The sequence below is a fragment of the Bipolaris maydis genome (assembly GCF_028858645.1).
Source record: "Bipolaris maydis strain C4 unplaced genomic scaffold PSV08scaffold_12, whole genome shotgun sequence".
NCBI lineage: Eukaryota > Fungi > Ascomycota > Dothideomycetes > Pleosporales > Pleosporaceae > Bipolaris > Bipolaris maydis.
Window position 1 is genome coordinate 987,612 of NW_027093868.1, and position 21,125 is coordinate 1,008,736.

General features: G+C 52.1%; 7 protein-coding genes across 7 annotated transcripts; 4 read left to right on the plus strand and 3 right to left on the minus strand.

Annotated features, from left to right (window-relative positions):
* Positions 1–314: 314 nt before the first annotated feature.
* On the minus strand, positions 315–2,551 carry PSV08DRAFT_404283 (fungal-specific transcription factor domain-containing protein; the record flags this gene model as incomplete). The annotated part of the gene is made up of 2 exons (XM_014224323.2): positions 315–2,337; positions 2,428–2,551. The coding sequence occupies 2 exons, from the start codon at positions 2,549–2,551 to the stop codon at positions 482–484; spliced, it is 1,980 nt and encodes a 659-aa protein (XP_014079798.2). The 3' UTR covers positions 315–481.
* A 1,157-nt stretch (positions 2,552–3,708) lies between these two features.
* Positions 3,709–8,715, plus strand: PSV08DRAFT_373356 (uncharacterized protein; the record flags this gene model as incomplete). Its single annotated transcript, XM_066093232.1, has 8 exons — positions 3,709–3,910; positions 3,960–3,966; positions 4,302–4,451; positions 4,635–4,806; positions 5,472–5,627; positions 6,065–6,100; positions 6,193–6,381; positions 6,433–8,715. 8 exons carry the CDS (start codon positions 3,709–3,711, stop codon positions 8,713–8,715), a joined length of 3,195 nt encoding a protein of 1,064 aa, XP_065948603.1.
* On the plus strand, positions 8,590–9,300 carry PSV08DRAFT_323837 (uncharacterized protein). Its single transcript, XM_066092688.1, has one exon. It carries the CDS (start codon positions 8,887–8,889, stop codon positions 9,109–9,111), a length of 225 nt encoding a protein of 74 aa, XP_065948604.1. The 5' UTR covers positions 8,590–8,886; the 3' UTR covers positions 9,112–9,300.
* A 2,349-nt stretch (positions 9,301–11,649) lies between these two features.
* On the minus strand, positions 11,650–12,986 carry PSV08DRAFT_323845 (uncharacterized protein). Its single transcript, XM_066092689.1, has one exon. It carries the CDS (start codon positions 12,581–12,583, stop codon positions 12,092–12,094), a length of 492 nt encoding a protein of 163 aa, XP_065948605.1. The 5' UTR covers positions 12,584–12,986; the 3' UTR covers positions 11,650–12,091.
* A 1,147-nt stretch (positions 12,987–14,133) lies between these two features.
* PSV08DRAFT_404285 (tRNA synthetases class I (M)-domain-containing protein) lies at positions 14,134–16,182 on the plus strand. The gene is made up of 6 exons (XM_066093678.1): positions 14,134–14,366; positions 14,415–14,486; positions 14,537–14,623; positions 14,676–14,807; positions 14,857–15,708; positions 15,757–16,182. Exons 1-6 carry the CDS (start codon positions 14,139–14,141, stop codon positions 16,063–16,065), a joined length of 1,680 nt encoding a protein of 559 aa, XP_065948606.1. The 5' UTR covers positions 14,134–14,138; the 3' UTR covers positions 16,066–16,182.
* Positions 16,183–16,446: 264 nt separating this feature from the next.
* PSV08DRAFT_379478 (DExH-box splicing factor binding site-domain-containing protein) lies at positions 16,447–17,868 on the plus strand (the record flags this gene model as incomplete). The annotated part of the gene is made up of 1 exon (XM_014224319.2): positions 16,447–17,868. One exon carries the CDS (start codon positions 16,447–16,449, stop codon positions 17,848–17,850), a length of 1,404 nt encoding a protein of 467 aa, XP_014079794.1. The 3' UTR covers positions 17,851–17,868.
* Positions 17,869–18,111: 243 nt separating this feature from the next.
* Positions 18,112–19,417, minus strand: PSV08DRAFT_11557 (Frag1/DRAM/Sfk1). The gene is made up of 2 exons (XM_014224318.2): positions 19,095–19,417; positions 18,112–19,041 (listed from the first exon to the last, which is right to left on the minus strand). The coding sequence occupies exons 1-2, from the start codon at positions 19,240–19,242 to the stop codon at positions 18,392–18,394; spliced, it is 798 nt and encodes a 265-aa protein (XP_014079793.1). The 5' UTR covers positions 19,243–19,417; the 3' UTR covers positions 18,112–18,391.
* Between the last annotated feature and the right edge of the window lie 1,708 nt (positions 19,418–21,125).

A 21,125-nucleotide genomic window follows, 5' to 3' on the forward strand; every position in this document is an offset into this window, starting at 1 on the left:
ACTACTATCCATGTCTCTACGTACATGTACACGCGCCGGCCGTTGGGGTGCTGCGCTAGCTTCCCCCACGCAGCTTTTGGCCCCTACGTCTTCTCTCCCTTACTCCCCCTCACCCCCCTTCCCCCCTTCCTTTCTCCATCCCCCCTTTCCATGTACGGTTTCTTAGGGAGGCAATCAGACCACACCGAATCCAGACGTGATCTCGTTAATAGTAAAAAAAACACCCCCTTTCCTTCCTAACGACATCCAGTCGATGCTACTGCGCCATGTGAATGCTGCCTTTGCTCCTGAGAGCCATTGTTATCCAAAATTACAAAAGTGGGTATCGTATAGAATAAAATATATGCAAAGAAATAAGCAAATCGCTGTGGTAAAAGTTGCTGCAAGAAGAGCCAAGGCCCAGACGAGAAGAGAATGTAAGTTGGCAAAAGGGGTAAACGCACACAAGACCAGGATGCATACCAGCAGAAGAAGCGACCACTCAGATGAGCAAAAAGTCCCAGTTCTTCTGTCGCATCATGTCCCGCCAGTGAACACTCTGTGTGTTGCCCTTTGCCAGGTTGTCGTCGTTGGCCTGCCACACTTCGTGGAGAAGGGTTTTGACTCTTCCGTACGATCCAAACTTTGCCGCCTCACCCAGCATGGCAGAGCGATCAGCAAACATTTTGCGGAATCCAGACTGCGGCACCGAGATGGAGCCAGCGACCAAGAGTGGCCAAATCAGAGAACGGTCAAAGCCGTCAGGGCCAGCGGGGATATACTCCATGGCCTTGCAGAGAGCACTCACCAGGTTGACAAAGGTGGGTGATGTGCGATCAAAATCTGGCACTAGGCTGCAAAGGTAGATGCGGGCGGCTAGCCGGTACACTGCAGTCATGTTGCGGCGAAGCTGACGGGGGAGAATCTCACCAGTAGATGAGTAGGCGCTGTTGAGCGAACCCTGGGGCGGCTCGGTCAAGCTGATCTGCTCGCCAAGGAGCTTGATGTGGGCGCAAAGCTGCACGATATCCATGTTCTCATTCTTCAGCGCTTCGAGGCAGGCGATTTCCGAAATGAGATACATGATGCGGTCTTCGCATCCCATGAGTTCTGCGAGGCCGGAAGACGCATCTGCAATAAGCTTCTCCCGGTAAGTGTCAGCGAATGATGGTGTCCTGCCCAGCATCGTAGCGCCGAGGATGTCGATCCAGGAAGCCAGTGTCATGTTGAAGGGTGGCTGAGCGTGTGTCTGACCGTTCAGTGCAATCATCTGCGCAGGAAGCTCCAGCCTGTGGACGAGGTTCTGGACGGCTTCAAAGTGGCCGTGCCATGGGATGTCCATGAGACCGTCGTTGAATCGGCCGACTGAGCACTGGAAAAAGATCATTCCGAGCGCTGCCTCGAGGGTCTGGCCGTGGTTGCTGTCACTGTAGAGCGCAGCGGTGAGCTGCTGGACAGTTTCACCACGGTGTCGCTGAATGTCTAGGTCAATCTGCTCCCCAGTGAGCCCCTGAGTGGTCTTCATGTGTAGTGCGGATATGCTCATGCAGCAGTGTAGGTATGCCTTGTTGGTCTCGAGGGCTGGGATGATGACATCGCGCTGCGCTGCGCCAGGTTGGTTGGTTTCCAGGACAGGAAAGGCAGAGGGCATGATGTTCTCCAAAAAGTGGCTGAGCAGATGGCGGTCGCAATCATCCACCTGGATTGATGGCTGGTGTGATGGGCTGAAAGTGCCATATGTGTTGTAGTCAAAGATGGGGAACTCAAGGGGCTCCTCTGTAAATGATTCGCGGCGCTCAAAGTAGTCTTGTTGAATCCAGTTGTCTGAGGGATATGCTGGAGGTGTTTGGTAATGGCTGTAGGAGGAGATGGTTGAATCGCGTCGAGTTGGGATGTCGTTGATGAACATCTGGCTCTCGGTCTTGATGTCAATGTCGTATGGGACATAGTGTCCTGGGTGGGCGAAGCTGGGGGGGAAGCTGGGTGGAGGCATGGTGGAGTTGTAGAAGTCGATTGTGGTAGGGGCTGGGTTGAAGTTGTAGTCGAGCGAGTTCTGCGAATCGACAGAAGGCGCTCTTGTGCAGCCGACGCCGTCTGAGAATGTGTCGGCAGTCTGCATGGAATGGCAAAGGCTTGGTGGAGTGTTTGTACCCATGGAAGCGCCCTGTGCAGTCTTCTCATTGAGCTTTGTGCGCTTGATGATGTTTTTGATGAGTTCCTTCTGGTTGCGCCTCTGCTCGTTGTTGCTCCACCACATGGGCCTCTTGTATTCACACTTGAGGCCAAGGTGTTTGCAGGCACGACAGGATGGTTTTCCTTCGTCGCACTTCTTGCGTCGCAGGCGGCATGTGAAGCACCCTGCACAAGATCCGTTAGCCAGCCCGTCCAAGTCCATGCGCGGGATCCCTGCATAGGAAAAAAAAACAAAAAGCAGAGGGTATATGTTACCTGTTCGTGAGCGTCGATGCATTTTTGCAGCGGCTTGCTTTGCTGCGTTAGCAGCAGCAGTGGTAGCGCCTACCATGGTTGTGGAGTGTTTGGTAGCAGATGTGGGAGCGGACGAGGAGGACATGGACGCTCGAGGTACCCAGAGCGGTGGTATATGAGGCAAGCCAGTTAAACGATGCGGCAATAACGACTAACGCACGACGGGACGATTCGTAAGGGACAGGATGGCAGGGCTCGACCGGGCTGCTCGTAATTAAAGATGGGCATTCAAAGCTCGACCAGCGGGCTTGATGTGAAGGAAGGAGCGGAACCAAATTATGCGGACTACCTATTTGCGTGGAGGGTTATTAGTGAGCGATAAGTACCTTATATCTGCCAGGAACGGCACAATGGTCACAAATACTGCTGTATCTATTCTTGGACTGGCAGTTATCTCGAGGGGCGGGCGACCAACGGGAGGGAATTGCGAACGTGGTACAACACATGGCGCCGGCATGCTGATTGGGCAGACTAGTCTGGCCATGCAGCCTGATGTCGACATTTGGGGGCATTTTGTGTTGCCAGCTATTTTGGGGCTTACTTACCCGCCGCGCTTGAGCCAGCCGCAGGCCATAGCGTCCATCTCTCCACGGCTATCGATCGGCTCACTGGCCCCCGCAACCAGTCTGGTAAGTAAATTGTCCCGTTTAGGCGACTCGGCCCTAGAGGCATACGCCCATGTCGACGTGAGAGTTTTCGCAGCCAGGGGGGTCGGGTGCGTTAGTCTGTTCTCGTCCCAACCTCCCTGCGGGGCACTATCGACGAGTGGCATCATTCCAGAGCCGTCTAGGGAAAAACACTTGCAGCGGCTGCGATAAGTGGCCGGCCCGGACGTTACTGGTGGCCTTGTGCAGATGCGCAGATCACGGGATGCAATGCGCCGGTCCGTGTACAAGCAAGCACAGCACCTGCTGGTAGTTGTCCTCGTGCCAGCAGGGAGCATGAGTGCGTGCGTGTATGCGTGGATGTACGTAGTAGTATGTGCGTGTGCAAGCGAAGCGAGGAGGGAGTCACTGGCCCTCGACGGCCACGTCGGCCACAGCCAGTCGAGAAGCGGAGCTGGCAGTTGAGGCTGTCGTGATCATTTCCACCGCGCGACCTGCCCAGCTCGAAGCTAGGCGGACGAAAAAGGCAGACGGCAGTGTTGGCCAAACACGGCAGGTCGGTTGGCGATGTTTTTTCCCGAGCTACGCGAGCAACGACGAGGGAGTGGTGTAACGCAGCGGAGTGGCATAGCACACGATGGGCGGCGGCATCCAGTCAGCGTGCGCTCCCACGCAAAACAAGTCGCTTGTGCATGTTGCTCGAGGTGAAATTGCAAGAGAAGCTTTTGCTAGCGGGCGACGAGGGCCAATGACGGGGCCGAGGATGCTAGCTTACGCTGCGGGGCAAAGCAGCGGCATGCTAGGCTGCTGGGGCGGACGACAGGGGAGTCGAGGTAGTGGTAGGTAGCAGTAGTAGTCTAGCGGCGGCGGTGGTAGTGGTGGTGGTAGTGTGTCTGTGTGCTATGAATAGGCCGCTAATTAGCTGGCCCGGGTCGAGGAATTGCCCATAATTAAGGCCAACGCCCAAAGTGGGCGGCATGGCGAGGGCAGGGGCAGGAAGCGGCGCTGATTGGTTACCGAGGGCTACAATCAATACTTGGCGGGCGACGAATGGGCCCTCGAGTACTGGGTACGTCCTCGGTCGCAGTCGGACAGACCAGGCCCTTCCTCACCTGACTGCGCGGAACTGATGCTCAAAGGCCATCCTCTCCCGCTGCAAAGGCGCTACTTGCTGGTCCCTGGTTTTTGGTAAATGATGCCTGTCTCGTTTGCGTCTTGTTGGGCATCTAGTGTGCCCATTAACTGTCATCGCACGCTTGGTCTGCCTCTCGACACGACTCAATCCTCTGCTCGCTCGTCTCTGCGGCACGCCTTCGGTCATCACCATGGGATCCGCCAAGCAGGCCAAATTGCGAGCGCCGTTGCACAAAGCCGTTCCCAGTAGGTTCCTTTGCCCGGCTATCAGAGGTGGAACTTTTTCCTTTTTTTTCCCTGCTTGGCGCGGTTCGTCGACAAAACGCTTGGGATAATGCTTGCATTTGCACAAGTTGCGGTCTGCATGGCTCCTTGCTCAACCCCCATTTCTCCACGCTGATTCGCCTTTGTGCAACAACGCTTCACCAGTCCATTGTCGCAGCGGAGCACACGAGAGAATGGCGACTCGGCTGGCCGCAGGGTCTTACAGTCACGGGCTCGTCGTGTGGGTGCGTCTCTGCGCGACCGTTGGCCGCCACTGTGGGAGAGGGTTTCATGGTGGGTAGGTAGTCGCAGTCACGAGGGCGCGGTAGCACCAGCGGTCTGACACATGGCTGGGAACGGTAGCAGACTGCCGGCAGCGGCGACGCCCAGGCAAGACGAGGCAGAGAGGTCGAGGTAGTAATTCCGACGAGCACCACAGTTTGCCCGGCCAGACGGCGACAATGACGACAGGACTGCTTGTCGAGTCGACCTGGACTCTGCTCTGTGGCGTCGCGGGCTGCACGCAACCGCTCAAGCACGGAATGCAGCCGCATGTGATGTGTTTGTGCCAATATCGCATTACTGCATGTTGCTGATGAGGCTGTCGGCTCGCACACGTCAACCGTCCGAACCGAAGCTCGACCGACCGATCATGGCATGGGTGGCCGTTGTCACATTGTGCTTTGTCAGAAAGCGCGGTGTATGTATGGATGGATGCACTGACGTAGTGTATGTACATGGACATGTAGACTCGTACGTGGATACATGAGCGTGAAAGTATGTATACTACGCAGCCACATATGGACCTGTGCACATGGCACTGCTTGGCCGCCAGCAAGCCTGTGTCGACGCATCCGCCTGTCTCCAACGTCACACTGGCGGGCAGCGTGAGGCGGTGGGCGTGGTGCTGGCAGTTGCTGGCAGTTGCTGGCAGTGCCAGTCCAGTGGCCAAGAGCAGGTCCGAGGTACGTACCTTGAGGCTGCGCACAAGACGACCGACAGCCAACAGTATGCGTGCACGCCATGGCTCAACCTCAGATCTTCGCTGCATCTGCGCGCGACTGGCGGCGACACGATCCGCTGCCGTCGGCCCTCGCTGTGAGTGGATCCGCGGCGACCCTGACTTGGCCGGCCGGGCGTACGTGCGTGTGCGTGTGCGTGTGGCCGTGGTCGTGGCCGTGGCCGTGGCCGTGGCCGTGATGACGGCCGCGGTGGTGGTGATATTAATGGCATTTGACTGTCCCCTTTCGGCACTATTAGCCCGCCGCCCAATCTGCAGGCTGGCCAATCAGCGCCCCATCCGCCCTCGCAACCGTCTACACTAAGCGCCAGCCTGTCTGCTGCCCACTATGCCTGCCGACGACTCGACCTCGCTCAGTGGCCGCTGTCGACAGGCATACGCTGTCTCATGCAGTCTCTGCTGTGTGATATGGGCCAAACTCGCCCGCCCCCCACCGCCAACGGCGCCCAAGCACTCTCTACAAAAGACTTGCAAGTGCTCTCCACCCGAAGGGTCCTGTTGCCCGTTTTCGATCATCTTGTGCTTTGTACCAGCGTATGCCATGCTCGCCACATTCCATCCCATTACCCCCTAGTCCTCTCTCGCAACCCCGCTGCTCCTACTCTTGAGCGTGTGCGCGCGCACTCACAAACGTGATCATGGTAAGCTGCTCTCGGCACTCTCCTCCTCCTCCTTCCATCCTCAATGCTAACCCTCTTGTAGCAGGCCATGACACCCATCACTCCGCTAGAGCCGGGCATGGAAATGTTTGAAAGGGGAAAAGCATCATCCCTTTTCTCGGCTGCCCTAACGGCCCGCTCCTCGCTCGAGCGTCCACTTTCTCACATCAGCGTCGCCTATACCGACATTGAAGACGACTCAAGCGAATTCGAGGAGTTCGGCGGCTCTTCTGTGCGTGTCCGTGTTCCGCCGAGTCTGTGCGTCGGTGCTAACAGCCTCCAGAGCGACAACCGACGAAGTCAAACAACAATATCAACATTTGAAGAAGTGACTACCCCAGGAGAAGACATCCGACCACAGTTTGCTTTCTGGCCAGAACCCAAGCCAGTAGAAGGCCCAAAGGGCCCACATCTGTTTCGTGCTTCGCAGTCCTCAAATGAGTTTCCATACGATGATGCGCTGCAGCTGTCTCCCTTGTTGCCAAAGCAAACACCACTTCGCCAACAAACAGCATTCCGCGAAGCAACTCCAGAAACAATCGTGCCCCAAAAAGAGTACAACAACATCGCTCTCGCTGTAGCCCACCTTGACAATGCCGAAGTTCGTGCTTGGACTTCTCAAGACGTGGCTACCTGGATGTATCAGAATGGGTTTGAAGACGACATCATTGACAAGTTCATTGGACACGACATCACGGGCGCTGTCCTGCTAGATATGCAGTTTGATGATCTAAAAGAGTTGGAGATCCAGTCCTTTGGCAAAAGACATCAACTATGGAATCAGATTGACTCTCTCCGCACCGCAGAAGGTCTCATCTCTCCAACCGCTCCTGCCGCCATCCCAACCCCGTTTGAAGACATCGAGCGCCCTTGCAAAGAGGCAAGAAACAGATCAAAGAGCAAGGGTCGGAAAGCCAGTCGCCGTGACAAGTCACGCGGCCGCAATCTAGGAGACGATCTCATCACGCCTGCGCATTCCGTCTCGATTGTCGCGATTGAACAGCTATTGCCCAAGCCCCACGTCTGCGCAAAGGGTGAACGGTGCTCCAAGTGGAAGAAGCAACAAAGACAGCTCGCCAGACTCCAGCAGGAACACGGCTTTCCCATATCTCCCGAAAAGGGCGGCCACATCTTCATTGCTGGCGATCCCGGCAACGCCCAAACTGCAAGCCATGCTGTCGAGAACGTCCACCGCCCCAACTCAGAATCCGCGCCCTCCGTTGTGGTCCCTTCTGTGGTTGCATCGTCTGACGTGCTAGGCCCTGGCCAGCTACCAGACTTCTCCCTCCAAGACCTGCAAAAGTTTGAGCAACGCGACCCACAGGACAATGTGCGACAATTCCTCACCCTACAGGGCCAGCAACAACCCTACCAAACCGCTACTCCAATCGAGGCGCCTCCCACCCCACCAGCCGAGATATACCCACCCCGTCCATTCTTGGTGATACCACAGCAGCAGTACTGCCCGCAGGTTTCGGCCTTCTCCGCATCTACATCAGCACATACCACTAGGTCGTTCGAGACATTCGCACACACACCTTCGACCCCAGCTCTCCACCCTCCAGAGTTCATCCCAGCGCCTCACTCGAACCTCAAGAGCCTTCCCAAATTGACCATTCCCCCGGCACGTGCAATGTCTGTCCAGCCTGTCGGCAACCCACGTAGCGGTGCTCCGGTACACCAATACCTCGCACCGGACAGCGCCTTTTCGCCTTGTAGGACAGCTTCACCGGGTGGGGTTTACCGATTCGGCACGCCTTTCTCCGAGATGGATGTACCTGTGACCGCCGTACAACCAGAGCCTCTCAGCCGCGACACAAGCCAGTCCGTGCCCCCAAACATGCAGTACCAGCCCCAACTCTACAGGTCTGGCTCGCGTCACGACCGGCGACGCCCATCACTGCCCATGCCAGCGCTAGCTGAAGAGCGCGTGTTCAGCCCAACCGCCCACTCAGATGACGACACTTTGCGCGAAACCATCTTCGATGACTCAGTTAGCCCCGTTGACAGTGCCAGCTCATCACCGCTCAAAGCCACCAAGCCATTTGACATGGAGGCCCAAGACACCGTTGCACCTCTTCATAAGGGTGGCTTCGTGTACAAGGGCGTCAACCACCATGGTTGGATGAAGAAGCGCCGGACCAAACTCTTGCGCCACGAATGGCAAGATCACCACTTCCGGCTCCAGGGTACACTGCTGGCCATGCACCCCAATGAGCTTCCGTCCTCGTCTGCACTTCAAACCATTGATGTAGATGACTATGCTGTGGCATGCTCGTCCCTCGCTTCAAACAAGCTATCAAGCAAGCTCAGGGCCCTAAAGCTCTCTTCGGGACATCACAAGGACAAGTCGGCTGCCAACGCGCCTGCCTTTGAGTTTCAGCTTGTGCCCACCGCTCCTGGCAAAGGCGATGTCAAGAAGCTAATGCCTAACGGCAAGGTTCAACACTTTGCCGTCACTACCAAAGATCAGAGGATCGACTGGATGCGTGAGCTCATGTTGGCCAAAGCTTTGAAGGCCAAAAGCGACGGCTATCAGGTCAATGTCAATGGTGCTAACATGTAGGGTAACCACGAGAATGTTTCTCAATTTTTCCTTGGAGTTTATTCTGATTTTTTTTGTCCCTTTCTTCGCAGCAAGCGAGCAGGCGAGTTTTTTTTTCATTCTCCTTTCAAATTTCCAACGTTCTCCACTCTTGAAGTCTTTTTTTTACCAGCACACTTTGGTGAGCTGATCATGACCCGCTATTATACCCTTTTATGTTCTGTTTCTTCTCTTAGTACACATGTCTTGTTTTGTTTTCTTCTCGCGTTCCTTCTCTCTACATGCTTATTTTCAATGCATACATCTGAAGACTTTGAACGCTCAGCGGGGCCGCAAGGTCAGAGACGACAATTAGTTTTGGTTTTGGACATGGTTAATGTGTTGGAAAGATTGCATGTATGGGGGAGTCATGCTTAGCACAGACATTCGCGCACTCATTTATTGGATATATTTGAGGGTATGGCAGATGTTTGTTGTTGTTGAAAAGCTACTGTTTACATCGAGGTATTGGAGGTGAACAATGTTAGGTTGATGTCATGTGAGGAGAAGGGGAGAGACAGTAGAAATCGAATATGGGTATTATAACGAATGAAATGACTTTACGACTTATCTCTGTCTTGTGTCGTGAACTCTTCTTAGACTGCCTGCGAATGCATTTTTCTGTCTCGTTACGAGATAACTATCTTTGTTACTATTTGGAACGGCAACAATTATCTTGTCTCCACAGTTGTTTGTTAACTTGGACCTGTGCCACATACTCACATAACCAACCCCCAAATCCTGGGTACAAAATAGAAACTGAATAAAAAGACGCCAAAGTATATCAATATTCATATCTCGGTGTCCGATAACCATCCACGCATGGTACCTTGCATTCGGCCCCCTCCATCAATCTCTGTCGTACCACCCAAGCCCCCAACAAAAAAGACCACTAATTACCTCAATTTCGCCGTAACTCGTCCACCACCCCCGCAACTTCAAATCCAACCTAACCCCCAAAATAAAACGCAACTTGACAAACGCGGCATCAGCACACACACGGCACCCATCACACGTCCTAAGCGAACACCCTGCTCTCTTCCGATCCAAAGAGAAACGGAAGCGCGATATTTGTCATTACCCGATCCCGAGCCAGCGGTAACTTTGGCCTCAACCCGTCAACGCATTGACGGCGCTTGAACGCATCCTAGCCATGCAACCCCTCCCCTCACCCATGCAACGAATACGAGAACGAACGAACAAAAAAAAGGCCACAACAAGAACAATCATAGAATAAGCTGCAAATTATGTTTCATTTTCAAAGACATGTGTGCTGCCATTATTGCACAAAGTCCTTTTTTTTGTTCTTTTATTACTACTTCATACAATTCGCAACCGGGCAACACACAAAAAACGCACACCTCCCCCCCCCCCCCCCCCCCCCCATCCCTCGGACCAAAAGTACGTACGTACGTATGATCATAGTACATTGGACATTTGGGGGAACTTTCGCTACCCTTGGCATAACCCCGAAAGAAAAATACAACCCCCCCAGCCCGCGCGTCTGGAGGCTCCACAACTCTCTTTCTGTCTCTTGATTCAATCAACTCGTCTTGGCGTACTTTCAGCCCCCTCCCCCAATCTCTAGCCCACTTTTTCTTTCCCTCTTTCGTCCTCTTGTTGATCCCGCTTAGCTTACTATAGCATGTCAAATAAAGTGCCAGGGTATCTATGCAAGTTATTTGGATTTTCCACCAAATCCTTCGTAGCCCACTCTCTCTCTCTCGCGTGTTGTTTTTTGAGTTCGGTTTGGAGGGGGGGAAGGGGGGGACGGCGGTTTCGTAGTAAGTAAGCCGCTTGTTTTTTCGGTTGATACAAGGTTGGGAGGGATTTTGCTTGTTTACTTTCTTGAATTTGGGGGCTACATAAACTAGGGGCTAGTACTAGGGAAACTATTTTTTTACTAGGGAATTTAGTGTACCGGATTTTTTTTGGTCTAAGCGGAGGATGGGGGAAAGCGTTGGTGGAAAGTAAGTGGGTTTGGGGGGAAGGATAAGCGGGGGGTTGGGTTGTGTTTGACAAATTGAATAGAGGACGAGGTTTGAGAGTGGTGTTTTTGTTGTGCATGATGCGGATGCGAGGGTGAAGGGGGTGGTGACTGAGTAAGTATGGCTTTTTACTTGAAATTTATGCGTTGATGTGTGCAAGAGGGGAAGGTGTGTTGCGTTGGTGAGGGTATTTGGGTTTCCAGGGTGTTGTCAGTATGCTGGACAAGGCGTGGTTTGATGGTTACAAAAAATGTGAGTAAATAAATACAATTTCAAGACAATGAGAACATAAAATCTCAACTTCCGACTCGTTGGAACATTAATGTCGTTCAGTAAGGGTTTCAAACGATGTCATGGCAGGTTCAGCATGAACTTTGTGGGTTCAATATGCATTACACACAGCCTGATTCATTTATCCGTATCCTAGCCCCACTGAAAGTTTGATCGCACACATCACCTTCGTCACCAATGTTCCGTGCCTGTCCCTCCCTTAGTCCGAACCCTTCCAGTATATCACCTTAATATCAAAGTCACACGCTGTTTATCCTGACAGGTATCTTGGATCAACTATAATGAACATGTGAATGACAACGGATGCCTGCATGAACAAAGAATACTCTATTACCGATGCGGAGCACATTTAGAGGTTACAGCAGACGGTGGTACTGACAGCTGTCAGAATCGCTTTGTGTAGCGTAACACGCGAAGATACGGGCATGGGATCGGGATGTAATTGACCATGGTTACGGGTCGTGACAGTGTAATTGTGTTGATGTTTGTTTGATTGATGGGATATGAGCGTGTCACGACTGTTGGTGTCAGGTGGTGCGGTACAGGAACAAGAGTACCAGAACGGTCATATATTCAATTTTGTTTAACGATTATGTCGAAATAAATGATGAAAAAATCGCCCATACCATTCGTACACGGGAAAGGAGCAAATTTGGTACGATTCGACATGAGTTAAACTAAATAAGCGGAGACTATGTCCAAGAACACATACAAAAAGAATTTTCATGATAAGAGACCGGTCCTCTTCCCAACATGCATGGGCATTCTCCTGTACCGTGGGTGCCAACAAAAAGAGAGATACCAGTCCTGCTCTGTAGTAGATACCAGTCAAATGCTGGTTCATGCCACTATATACGACGTCAAAATGAAGAGCTTTCGAAAAAAATATACACGATGCGACGGATTGTTATATTCCAACACAGGTACCCAAGCATGATAGGTAGAGATTGGAGGATGATTGGGGAATCCGCCGAGAGTATCCAAAAGAATAGGAGTTATTTTGATAAGAATGTGGAATTGCAACAATCTTCGTGGCCTTTAATCGTGACCTTTGGAGGTTATTAATATTGGCGAGATGCTTACTCCTCGAGGGCTTCTGGCTCACGTTTCTCAGCGGCCATACCGTGTGGTATACCGTAAGGGCGGTCCCAGGTTGGCAATTGTGGCTCAGCTTCAGCCTCGCGCTTCTCAGCGGCCATACCGTGCGGGATACCATAAGGACGTGGCCAAGTTGGCAATTGTGGCTCAGCTTCAGCCTCACGTTTCTCAGCGGCCATGCCATGGGGAAGGCCGATAGGTCGTGGCCAGGTTGGGAGTTGTGGCTCAGGCTCAGCTTCGCGTTTCTCGGCGGCCATACCATGTGGCAAACCATAAGGGCGTTTCCAAGTTATCCCCGCCTCAGCATCACGCTTCTCAGCGGCCATGCCATGAGGGATACCATACGGGCGCGGCCAAGTTGGGAGTTGCGGCTCAGCTTCACGCTTCTCGGCAGCCTCGGCAGGCACTGGAAGTGCTGCGCCAGAGATTGTGACCGCAAGGATAGCGGAGGCGATAATAGCGTTGAATCTCATAGTGCAGAATTGGATTGCTTAGTCGTCCGATATTGAAAGTTGGAGTCGCAGATCGATTCGTGACCGAATTGTTGACGGTGATCGTTGAGATTGTACTCGATGATGAGGGCAATATTGCTGAGAATCCGTATTATTTAAGCTCGAAAACTATAAAGGCATGTAGTGAGTCGCAAAGTCCATTGCTCTCAATAACGTCAATAGACCCCATGGTGATCAATAGATTCACAAACAGTGAGGTCAATGGCTATTCAGGCAATACTAAACCGTCCGATTAGGTGAAGGAAAAGGCAACAAAGGGATGCCTCTTGATAGAAATGAGTGCGAGCCAATGAAAAAAAAAGTGCCTATCAAAAAGAGACCGTTGAGACCACAAAGGCTTTCGATGGCGACAGATAGTTTGATTCCAGAATGCTCTCGCCAACCAGCAATGTATGATGTGGGTACAAATCTTTCTGTCCCTTCAAAATTTCATGAAAGGGATTACTGTAGTTATCAAAGAAGCCGTTGTGCTGGAGGTATGTCGTTGAGATTACCTTTTCTGGGTCTGAATAGCTTCAATAGAAACCGTGGGCTTGGCGCGAATCACGAGCGTCCAACGTCAGCCTCATGACAGGGAGCCCCCTTTAGTCGAGATGTGACTAGGCTGCGGGATGCCATCGATTGGGTACGCTGTATATTTGGCGCAAGATCCAGACTGTTGCGAATATTAAGGTAGTTCGCTTACAGGATGGCCGTGTGCTGGGAGTAACTACTGTGCATGTTAGCGCAACGCTCGATATGTTCAACCAATTCTGCGAAGAAAGCCAATCATCGAAGGTTATGAGGTATAACCTGACGTTTCTAGTTCAAGAAGGATAGTCCTCCATACTCATAATACGGATGCTCAAATACAAGGATGTGTATCTTAAGAAGCTTGGCTCAATAGTAACACTGGGGGTAAATGTAGAGAATCGAGCGAACTTTTTCCAAGGTATGTCATTCTGTGGTAAGTATTATAGGGCCAAAGTCGTAATAAATATGTTTGCTGCGTGTGTTCATGCACGTTGCCTTTGTGAATGTTAGGTGTATGTCCAAACTGTCGGATACAGGTCCTGTAACCCTTGAAAAAGGTCATTGGGTGGTCATTCTGATCTGAATTGAACCAATTGCGATATTAGTTACATATGTCTACGTCATCATAGTCTTCCATTGAGGTGGTTTACGCCTCGAAGGCGGGAACTCGCTTTGGAGAAGAATCGGTTGACTGGTATTAAGCGCAACAGAAGTTAATCAAAACATGTAATACATGCTTCTAGATTTCTCTGCCAGCATATGCACGACTAGCCTTGTCGTAATGGCTGCTGTATGTGAAGTGGTGGGGTAACGGGCGAAAGTTGGGAGTTGATCCAACTGATTGAGCTAGCGCCGCACGTGGCTTCGCGCCGAAAGTGCACGCGAGAATTGTCGCGAATAATAGATGTGAGACAACCATGAAAGCATGCATGTCCGAATAGCCAATACGACAATTCCGGCATTCCGGAGGGTGTCTTCCGGCTTCCAAAGGCGCTCACCATGGATGCAGTTGTCATGTCGAATCGATAGCAATCGCAATCGACGGTTTATCACCACCCAGACGTCCATTGAGAAACCGTACTACATCACCACGCCTATATTCTATGTCAATGCTGCCCCTCATGTTGGCCACCTGTATACTATGGTTCTTACCGATGTAATCAAGCGTTGGCACGTACTCAAGGGAGAGGACGCTATTTTGTGTACGGGGACAGATGAACACGGCCTAAAGGTGGTTCCGCCTCACATACATAGATGCCATTCACTAATCCTCCTGCAGGTACAAAGAGCAGCAGCCAAGGCAGGTGTCGATCCAAAGCTGTTTTGCGACCAGGGCGCCGAAATCTTCAAAGTACGCATGCATGCAAAACGAGCCCCACCATCGATACTCACCCCTCCAAGGAACTTGCACAAAAAGCGGAAATCACAAATGATCATTTCGTACGAACGACCGACCGTGAACACAGGAGTGCTGTAGAATACGCATGGGTATGGAATTAGATGTATACTGTAGGACACAAAATTAGCTGACAGCGTGTAGTACTTGTTACAAGAGAAGGGCCTCATATACGAGCAGAAACATGAGGGCTGGTATTCAGTCACGGACGAATGCTTCTACCCACAGTCTGCTGTGCAGCCATACCTTGACCCACCGTCAGGACGGAAGATAATGGTATAACAGAGCCAATCGCTCGTCGTCGTTTGAACTAACCAGACCACAGACATCAATTGAAACAGGCAGTGAAGTGGAGTGGTCTTCTGAAGAGAACTATCACTTCCGTCTCTCAGCCTTTCGTGACCATTTGCTAGATTTCTTCAAGGAAAACCCTGAATGGATCACGCCTGAACATCGTATGAAGGAGGTTGTGCAAGCGGTCGAGTCGGGTCTGGAGGACTTGTCAATTTCCCGGCCATCCGATCGACTTACATGGGGAATTCGGGTTCCTGGAGACGATTCACAGACTATCTACGTATGGCTTGATGCACTCATGAACTACGCTACAAAGGCAGGTTACCCGTGGACTCCGGGGCACGAAAAAGCAGGAGGCTGGCCCGCTGATTGTCACGTCATTGGCAAAGACATTGTCCGCTTCCATTGCATTTATTGGCCTGCTTTTCTCATGGCACTTGGACTTCCCCTTCCAAAGAAGATACTAACCCACGCCCATTGGACTCTTGGGGGATCAAAGATGTCCAAGTCAACTGGCAGGGTAGTAGATCCTTTCCATGCTCTCAACAGATACGGATCAGATGTCATGCGCTTCTACATGGCTTCTGAGGGTGGCATACGAGATGATGCTAGCTATGATAACGACCGCATCATCAGCGTGTATACCAAATTTCTGAATCAGCAACTCGGTAACCTTGCTTCTCGTGTTACAAGAGGTAAGAAGTGGAGTGTCCGGGGTGCTATTGAGCGTATGGGTCAAAGTCCGAAAGAGATTTGGGAAGAAGGTCCTGGTGCCAGATTCTACAACAACTCACTTGCTACGATCGCTTCAGAAGTAGAGGCTTCTTTCGAGGCTTACGATCCACGCCAAGCCGCCTACCAGATATGCAATTTCGTACGAGGAGTAAGATACCAAACACCCTTGCATTGTATCACTACTGACGTCTAGAAGTCAAATGCATTCTTCCAAATGTCAAAGCCCTGGGATAAAGTATTACATTTCGGTCCTGGTGAGCCTGGCGAGGAAGTGGATAAGATTATTTATCTTGCCTCTGAAGCACTTCGCATCACTGGTATCCTGCTACAGCCCTACATGCCGAACAAGACAAATACTTTGCTCGACCAGTTAGGTGTACAGCCTGATCGCAGAACGCTGGAGTACTGCAAGCCTGGCGCTGATTTGGACTATGGAACTCCACTGGTGGAGCTGGGTGGAATGTACAAGGGTGTGCTGTTTCCACCGCTTACAAGCCTCGAATAGTCCTTGTACGTTTGTGTATAATATGTCATTGTAGTCATAAAGAAAACCTAGGAAATGAGATATGAGGACATGACAACTTGGTTCGGTAAAAGCTTCAGTTGTCTGGGTAGGACCCTGGTTTCGTTAGTTACTAGTCAAGCGTTGATAGGTTGACCATCTCGCAACCGCAGCGCCAAGACCGACATCATCGCGCGCGACCCAAACATTTCTGAAGAAACAATCTGAACTCTAACACTATCACCACCTTATCACCGCCACTACCACCGCTCCTGCTTTGCGCCTTACATCAAACCCAATCGCAAATACTGTTTCTCTCGCTTGAATACCAGCGAAACGTGTAAATCAGATCATCAGCGCTTCCTCGGAGCCTCACATTTCATCATGGCCGCGCCTAAGCCGGGCGGCTTCAAAATGTCGCTGGGGGCCTTGAAGGCGAAGCCAGGACTAAAAGCATCTCCAGCGCAAAAAGACAACAAAAAACCGAAGGCTCTCCTCGGCGATGATGAACCAGACGATGCGGTCAAACAGCAAGAAATCACAGGATGGGATGCAGCAGAGGGTGGCGCGGTTGATGCCAACGGCAAGAAAGAAAAGGAGCAACTTCGTGTCATTCCGGTGCCGCCAAATCGCGATTGGCGCGCAGCAGCGCGGCGAAAGCACCTTGCGAAGGCGCCGCATCAACAAGCGCAGAACGAAACGGTCGACGAGAAGCAGATTGAGGAGCCCAAGTACCAGTACGGGCTGACGGTCATGAAGAAAGACGATGCCCAAGAAGAAGGCTCTGCAGAGCCTGACGCGCCGGAGCCGATGGAGGTAGAGCAAGACAATCTTACAGAACAAGAGCGGTTGGAGAAGAAGGCGCTCGAAGCGCTGATAACGGGCAAATCGACGGATAATGATCTCGTCATACCTGTACAGACTGAAGAGGAGGCATTTCAACACGACTTGCAGAACGCGCCCGAGGCCCCTACGCTCGAAGCCTACGAAGCTACCCCAATCGAAGGATTCGGCGCTGCGCTACTTCGCGGTATGGGTTGGAAAGATGGCGAAGGAATCGGAAAAAATGGCACCTCTGTGAAGCCGAAGGAGATCAAGCGGCGGCCAGCTTTGCTGGGCATTGGCGCAAAAGAGGATGCAGCAGTGGGCATTGAGCTCGGGGAATGGGGCGGGGGCAAGGGCAAGGGTAAAGGCAAAAAGGTTGCCCAGAGTTACAATCCAGTCACGCTACGGAACAAGCATACTGGTGAGATCATCACAGAGGAGGAACTCAAGGCAAAACTTGAGAACCAGAAGTTGGTGGAGGAGGAGAAAGCTTCAAAACCAAAGAGCAAATATGACGATGATAGTGAAGATGAGCGCAGGCGCGAGAAGCGGAGGGACAAGCGAGACGATCGCGACCGCGACCGCCGGCGCGAAGACGACTACGACAGCGAGCGAAGACGAGACAAGGACCGTCGACGCGAAAAAGACGATTACTATGACAGCGATCGGCGCCGCGACAAGCGGAGAGAGCGCACCCGCGACGACGACTACCACGACAGCGAGCGGCGAAGAGAAAAGCGCAGAGACCGCAGCCGCAGCCCCGACGACCGCAAAGACAAGCGTCGGGACCGAGATCGATATCGCAGCCGAAGCCAGGACTCCAAATCAAAAAGCGACCGTCGGGATCGCAGTCGTAGTCGCGATTCTGATGATCGTAGGAAAAGGAGAAGAGAAAGAGAGTATGAGGATGATGAGAGGTATGAGAGGAAGAAGAAGTATAGGGATGATGGGTATTATAAGTGAAAAAGAAAAGTATGTGGGTTCATGCGCAAAGGAAAAAGTGGGTTGTGGAATTGTAAGCATGCATTTTGCTGGTGCAGTGGAAAAGCATAAGATTTGATAGATTGCATATGTAGAATATTGTAGAGCTGAGTAATGGGACGATACCCCCCTCTACATGCAGGAGCATGTAGTCATGGTTGGATTGTAAAGCATGTATTCGTCTGACGCAAAGAATCTCTTCATTTTGATACTCGTAATGATTGGCATGAAGTTTGTATTCATTGTGCGTTTGTTTGTTACTTTGTATTCTAGTATTAATTTTACATGTTCCTACGCATATGGAGGAATATTCATTCTGAGAACTAGAAGGAAACTCGAGCCATACGCTTCGTCACATTCTCGTCATGATGCTAATGTACAATGTAGCTGAAAACAAAAACCTAAGTAAACAGGAAAAAAAAAAGACAGCAACGCTAGTGGTATATTTACTCATCTAATCATGCAATCACAGAAAAAAAAACGGAATCTTTGACAAAAGAAAAGAGATGGATGACGTGATGGTCTAAAAGTTCCTCGATGGAAGAGGAGTAGGGTAGGGCGCACCCATGCGAGCGTTGTCGGTGGTTGAATGCGCCTGTCCGCCTTCCTCCAACATCTGCACCTCTGTTTCCTTAGACTGGTGGTGCTTGGTGCGCCTAGCGGGCAGGAAATCGATGAAGAAGCTGGCGACGTAGAAGCAATAGGTAAATGCAATGATCCATTCCAGGACAGCAGCAACATTCCACTTGTCTTGCTTGGAGCAGACGCCAAACGCAATGACGAGACAAAGTTCGAAGATGATGAAGAATAGCTTGATCCAGAAGGAGATGCGGAGAATGGATTCTTCACGGTAATGAACACCCAGGCGTTGGTATTCCCAGCAGATGAAGATGGCACTGATGATGTAACTTGCAATGAAGACTACAAGGAAAATATTGTGCAGGGTATTGTGTCGCTTGCAATCGAAAATGGTGAGGAGGATGAGGCCGGCGGCACCGACGACGGCGGCAACGGTGGCGCATACGGAGTATAGCTTTTGCCAGTTGGACGTGTTTGGGCGGAGTTTGTTTGTGTGTCGCAGCCATCGCTCGAAAATGAAGGCGCAGTCGAATGTTACTACCGTGACGGCGGACATTGCAATGAACATGGGTTTAAGTTTATCGGCACCAATATCTTGGTTGTATTAGAATATGCAAAATTTTCTACACATAATGAGGGTAGCTCACCAGAGATATATGGGATGTGCTGTCCTTGGCTCATTGTTGAGTATATGGGCTTGCCGGTGGAGGCCCAGTATACCATCATGGCTATGAGCATGCCAGTCCATACTACCGAGGAGAATATGGGTACGATCCAATAAGAAATCCCGAGCATTTTTTTATAATGGTTGGCCCAGAGGCAAGGAGGTGTTTTTTATCGGGGTTTGAGAGGATTGGGTGGTGGGTAAGAAGGAAGGAAGTGGTAGGAAAGGACGGAACACACGGATCAGCAACAGGGAACCAACGAAGGATTAATGTACAAGGCCAAGGACGTAAAAGCACAAGATGACTCCACAGCAGACCGCACCAAGATTCGGACGCAGGGCTGGTGGTGATGTTGCCCAGCGGTGGCTATGATGTCAGGCATGGCCATTGGCGTGGCTGTTTAGCCAGGTTTGGTAAGACGCCGCCAGTGTCCGCAACAACGTCACGTCACCAGTGCGGCCGAGCCCTTCCGATTGCGTATAGGGACTACTAAGCCACTCTTGGGGCATACGAGCAAAGTGTGTGTTGTGTGTAAGCATGTATGTTTGTAAGCATGTGTGTTTGTAGTGTGTACATAGGTACCGTACTAGACACAGGGTTGCCCAGGGAATTAAAGAGGATGCGCGGACGTGCATGCAGTCGCGACGCCGACTTTGTGCTGCGGCACGCTACGGCAGGTCTTGTCGATCGTCGGTGATGGGCGTCGAGGCAGGACTTGGAAGCCCGAGGCGCGCGGTGTTGCCCAGACCAAATTGTACGTAGTATTTGGGTCGCGACCAGGTGCGGCACTTTGTCCGTGATCGTCCGGTCCGTAGAGCTCGCAAAGTCGACAGCCCCACGGATACAGAGTATTAGTGGTAGTAGTACTACATGACATGTAGCATACTACTGTGCACTCACCCTCACCTCACCTTTTACCGGACTTTTTTTTTACTTGGCTCGAGGCAGCGGCCGTGCGACGTGGAGAAGTGGCATTGTCCCCTGAGAGAGCTGTGGAACCCTGAATCAAACCACCTTGGGGCCGGAAGGACAAGGGGGCGGCATGGGCGAGGCCAGACGGCGGGCGAGGCTTTTTTGTGATTATTATTTTCCCTAGCCCGGCATCCGGACTGAGGTCTTCTCCGACATGGGGCTGGGCTCGCAGGATTTGGGTGTGTCTTGCCGCACTGTTCGCGTGGCAGAGGCGTGCATATGCATGGACTGGCTAGCCCGACTGCTTGTTTGCACCTTTGGTACTGCCAAATGGACCACTCTGCAAGGTGAATGCAGGGCCGGCAACCAGATGGGCGAGGAGAAGAGGGCGCATGTCGCGCGCAAACCAGCCGATCAAGAGCCAAAAGCGGCGCAGAGGACTTGGCTGTTGCTGCAGGTCAGGTATTGAAAAAGGACGTTGAGAAGCGACTAACGAAGCCGACGGGCGTGTTGCAAAGGGCAGCGAACCACGCTTAGCCTGTGTTGCGGAGAAGCGAGCCGACGAGGGAAAACACATTAGCAGTGGGCTGGCGGTTTCGCATCACTGGCTACGGCCTTGTGGGCAAAGTATACAGCGCAGGTGAGGCAGCGACGGGCGCTGGAGCGAGGAGGTTGCCTGCGCCACAGGGCGAGTGAGATGAGCGACGGAATGACGGCGGGGGCAAGCCACAGTTGCGGAGAGGGCCGCATGGGCAGGCTATATAGCAGGCGCCGCGTATATCGGCACCGCCACGGTGGGTTGCTTGGGGAGCTGTTCTCCGGCTGGGCTGGGCCAAGGACAGCATGCCGGTTTCTCTGCCAGTTTGCCATGGACGACAACCACAACCACGACGGGATCGCTCCGATCAGCCGTTGGCCATGACGGATGCGGCAAAGCACAGTGCAAGCCTATAACGCCCCCCACACCCTCATTGGCCGCGGGCGCTATGGATGGAGACATGGCCATCATTGGTTGTTTCATTCACCCTTCGCTGCACCCGCAACGTCCAAGTTTCAGCTCACCTCTCTTCCAGGTTTGTTGTCGGTTGCAACACGCACCCA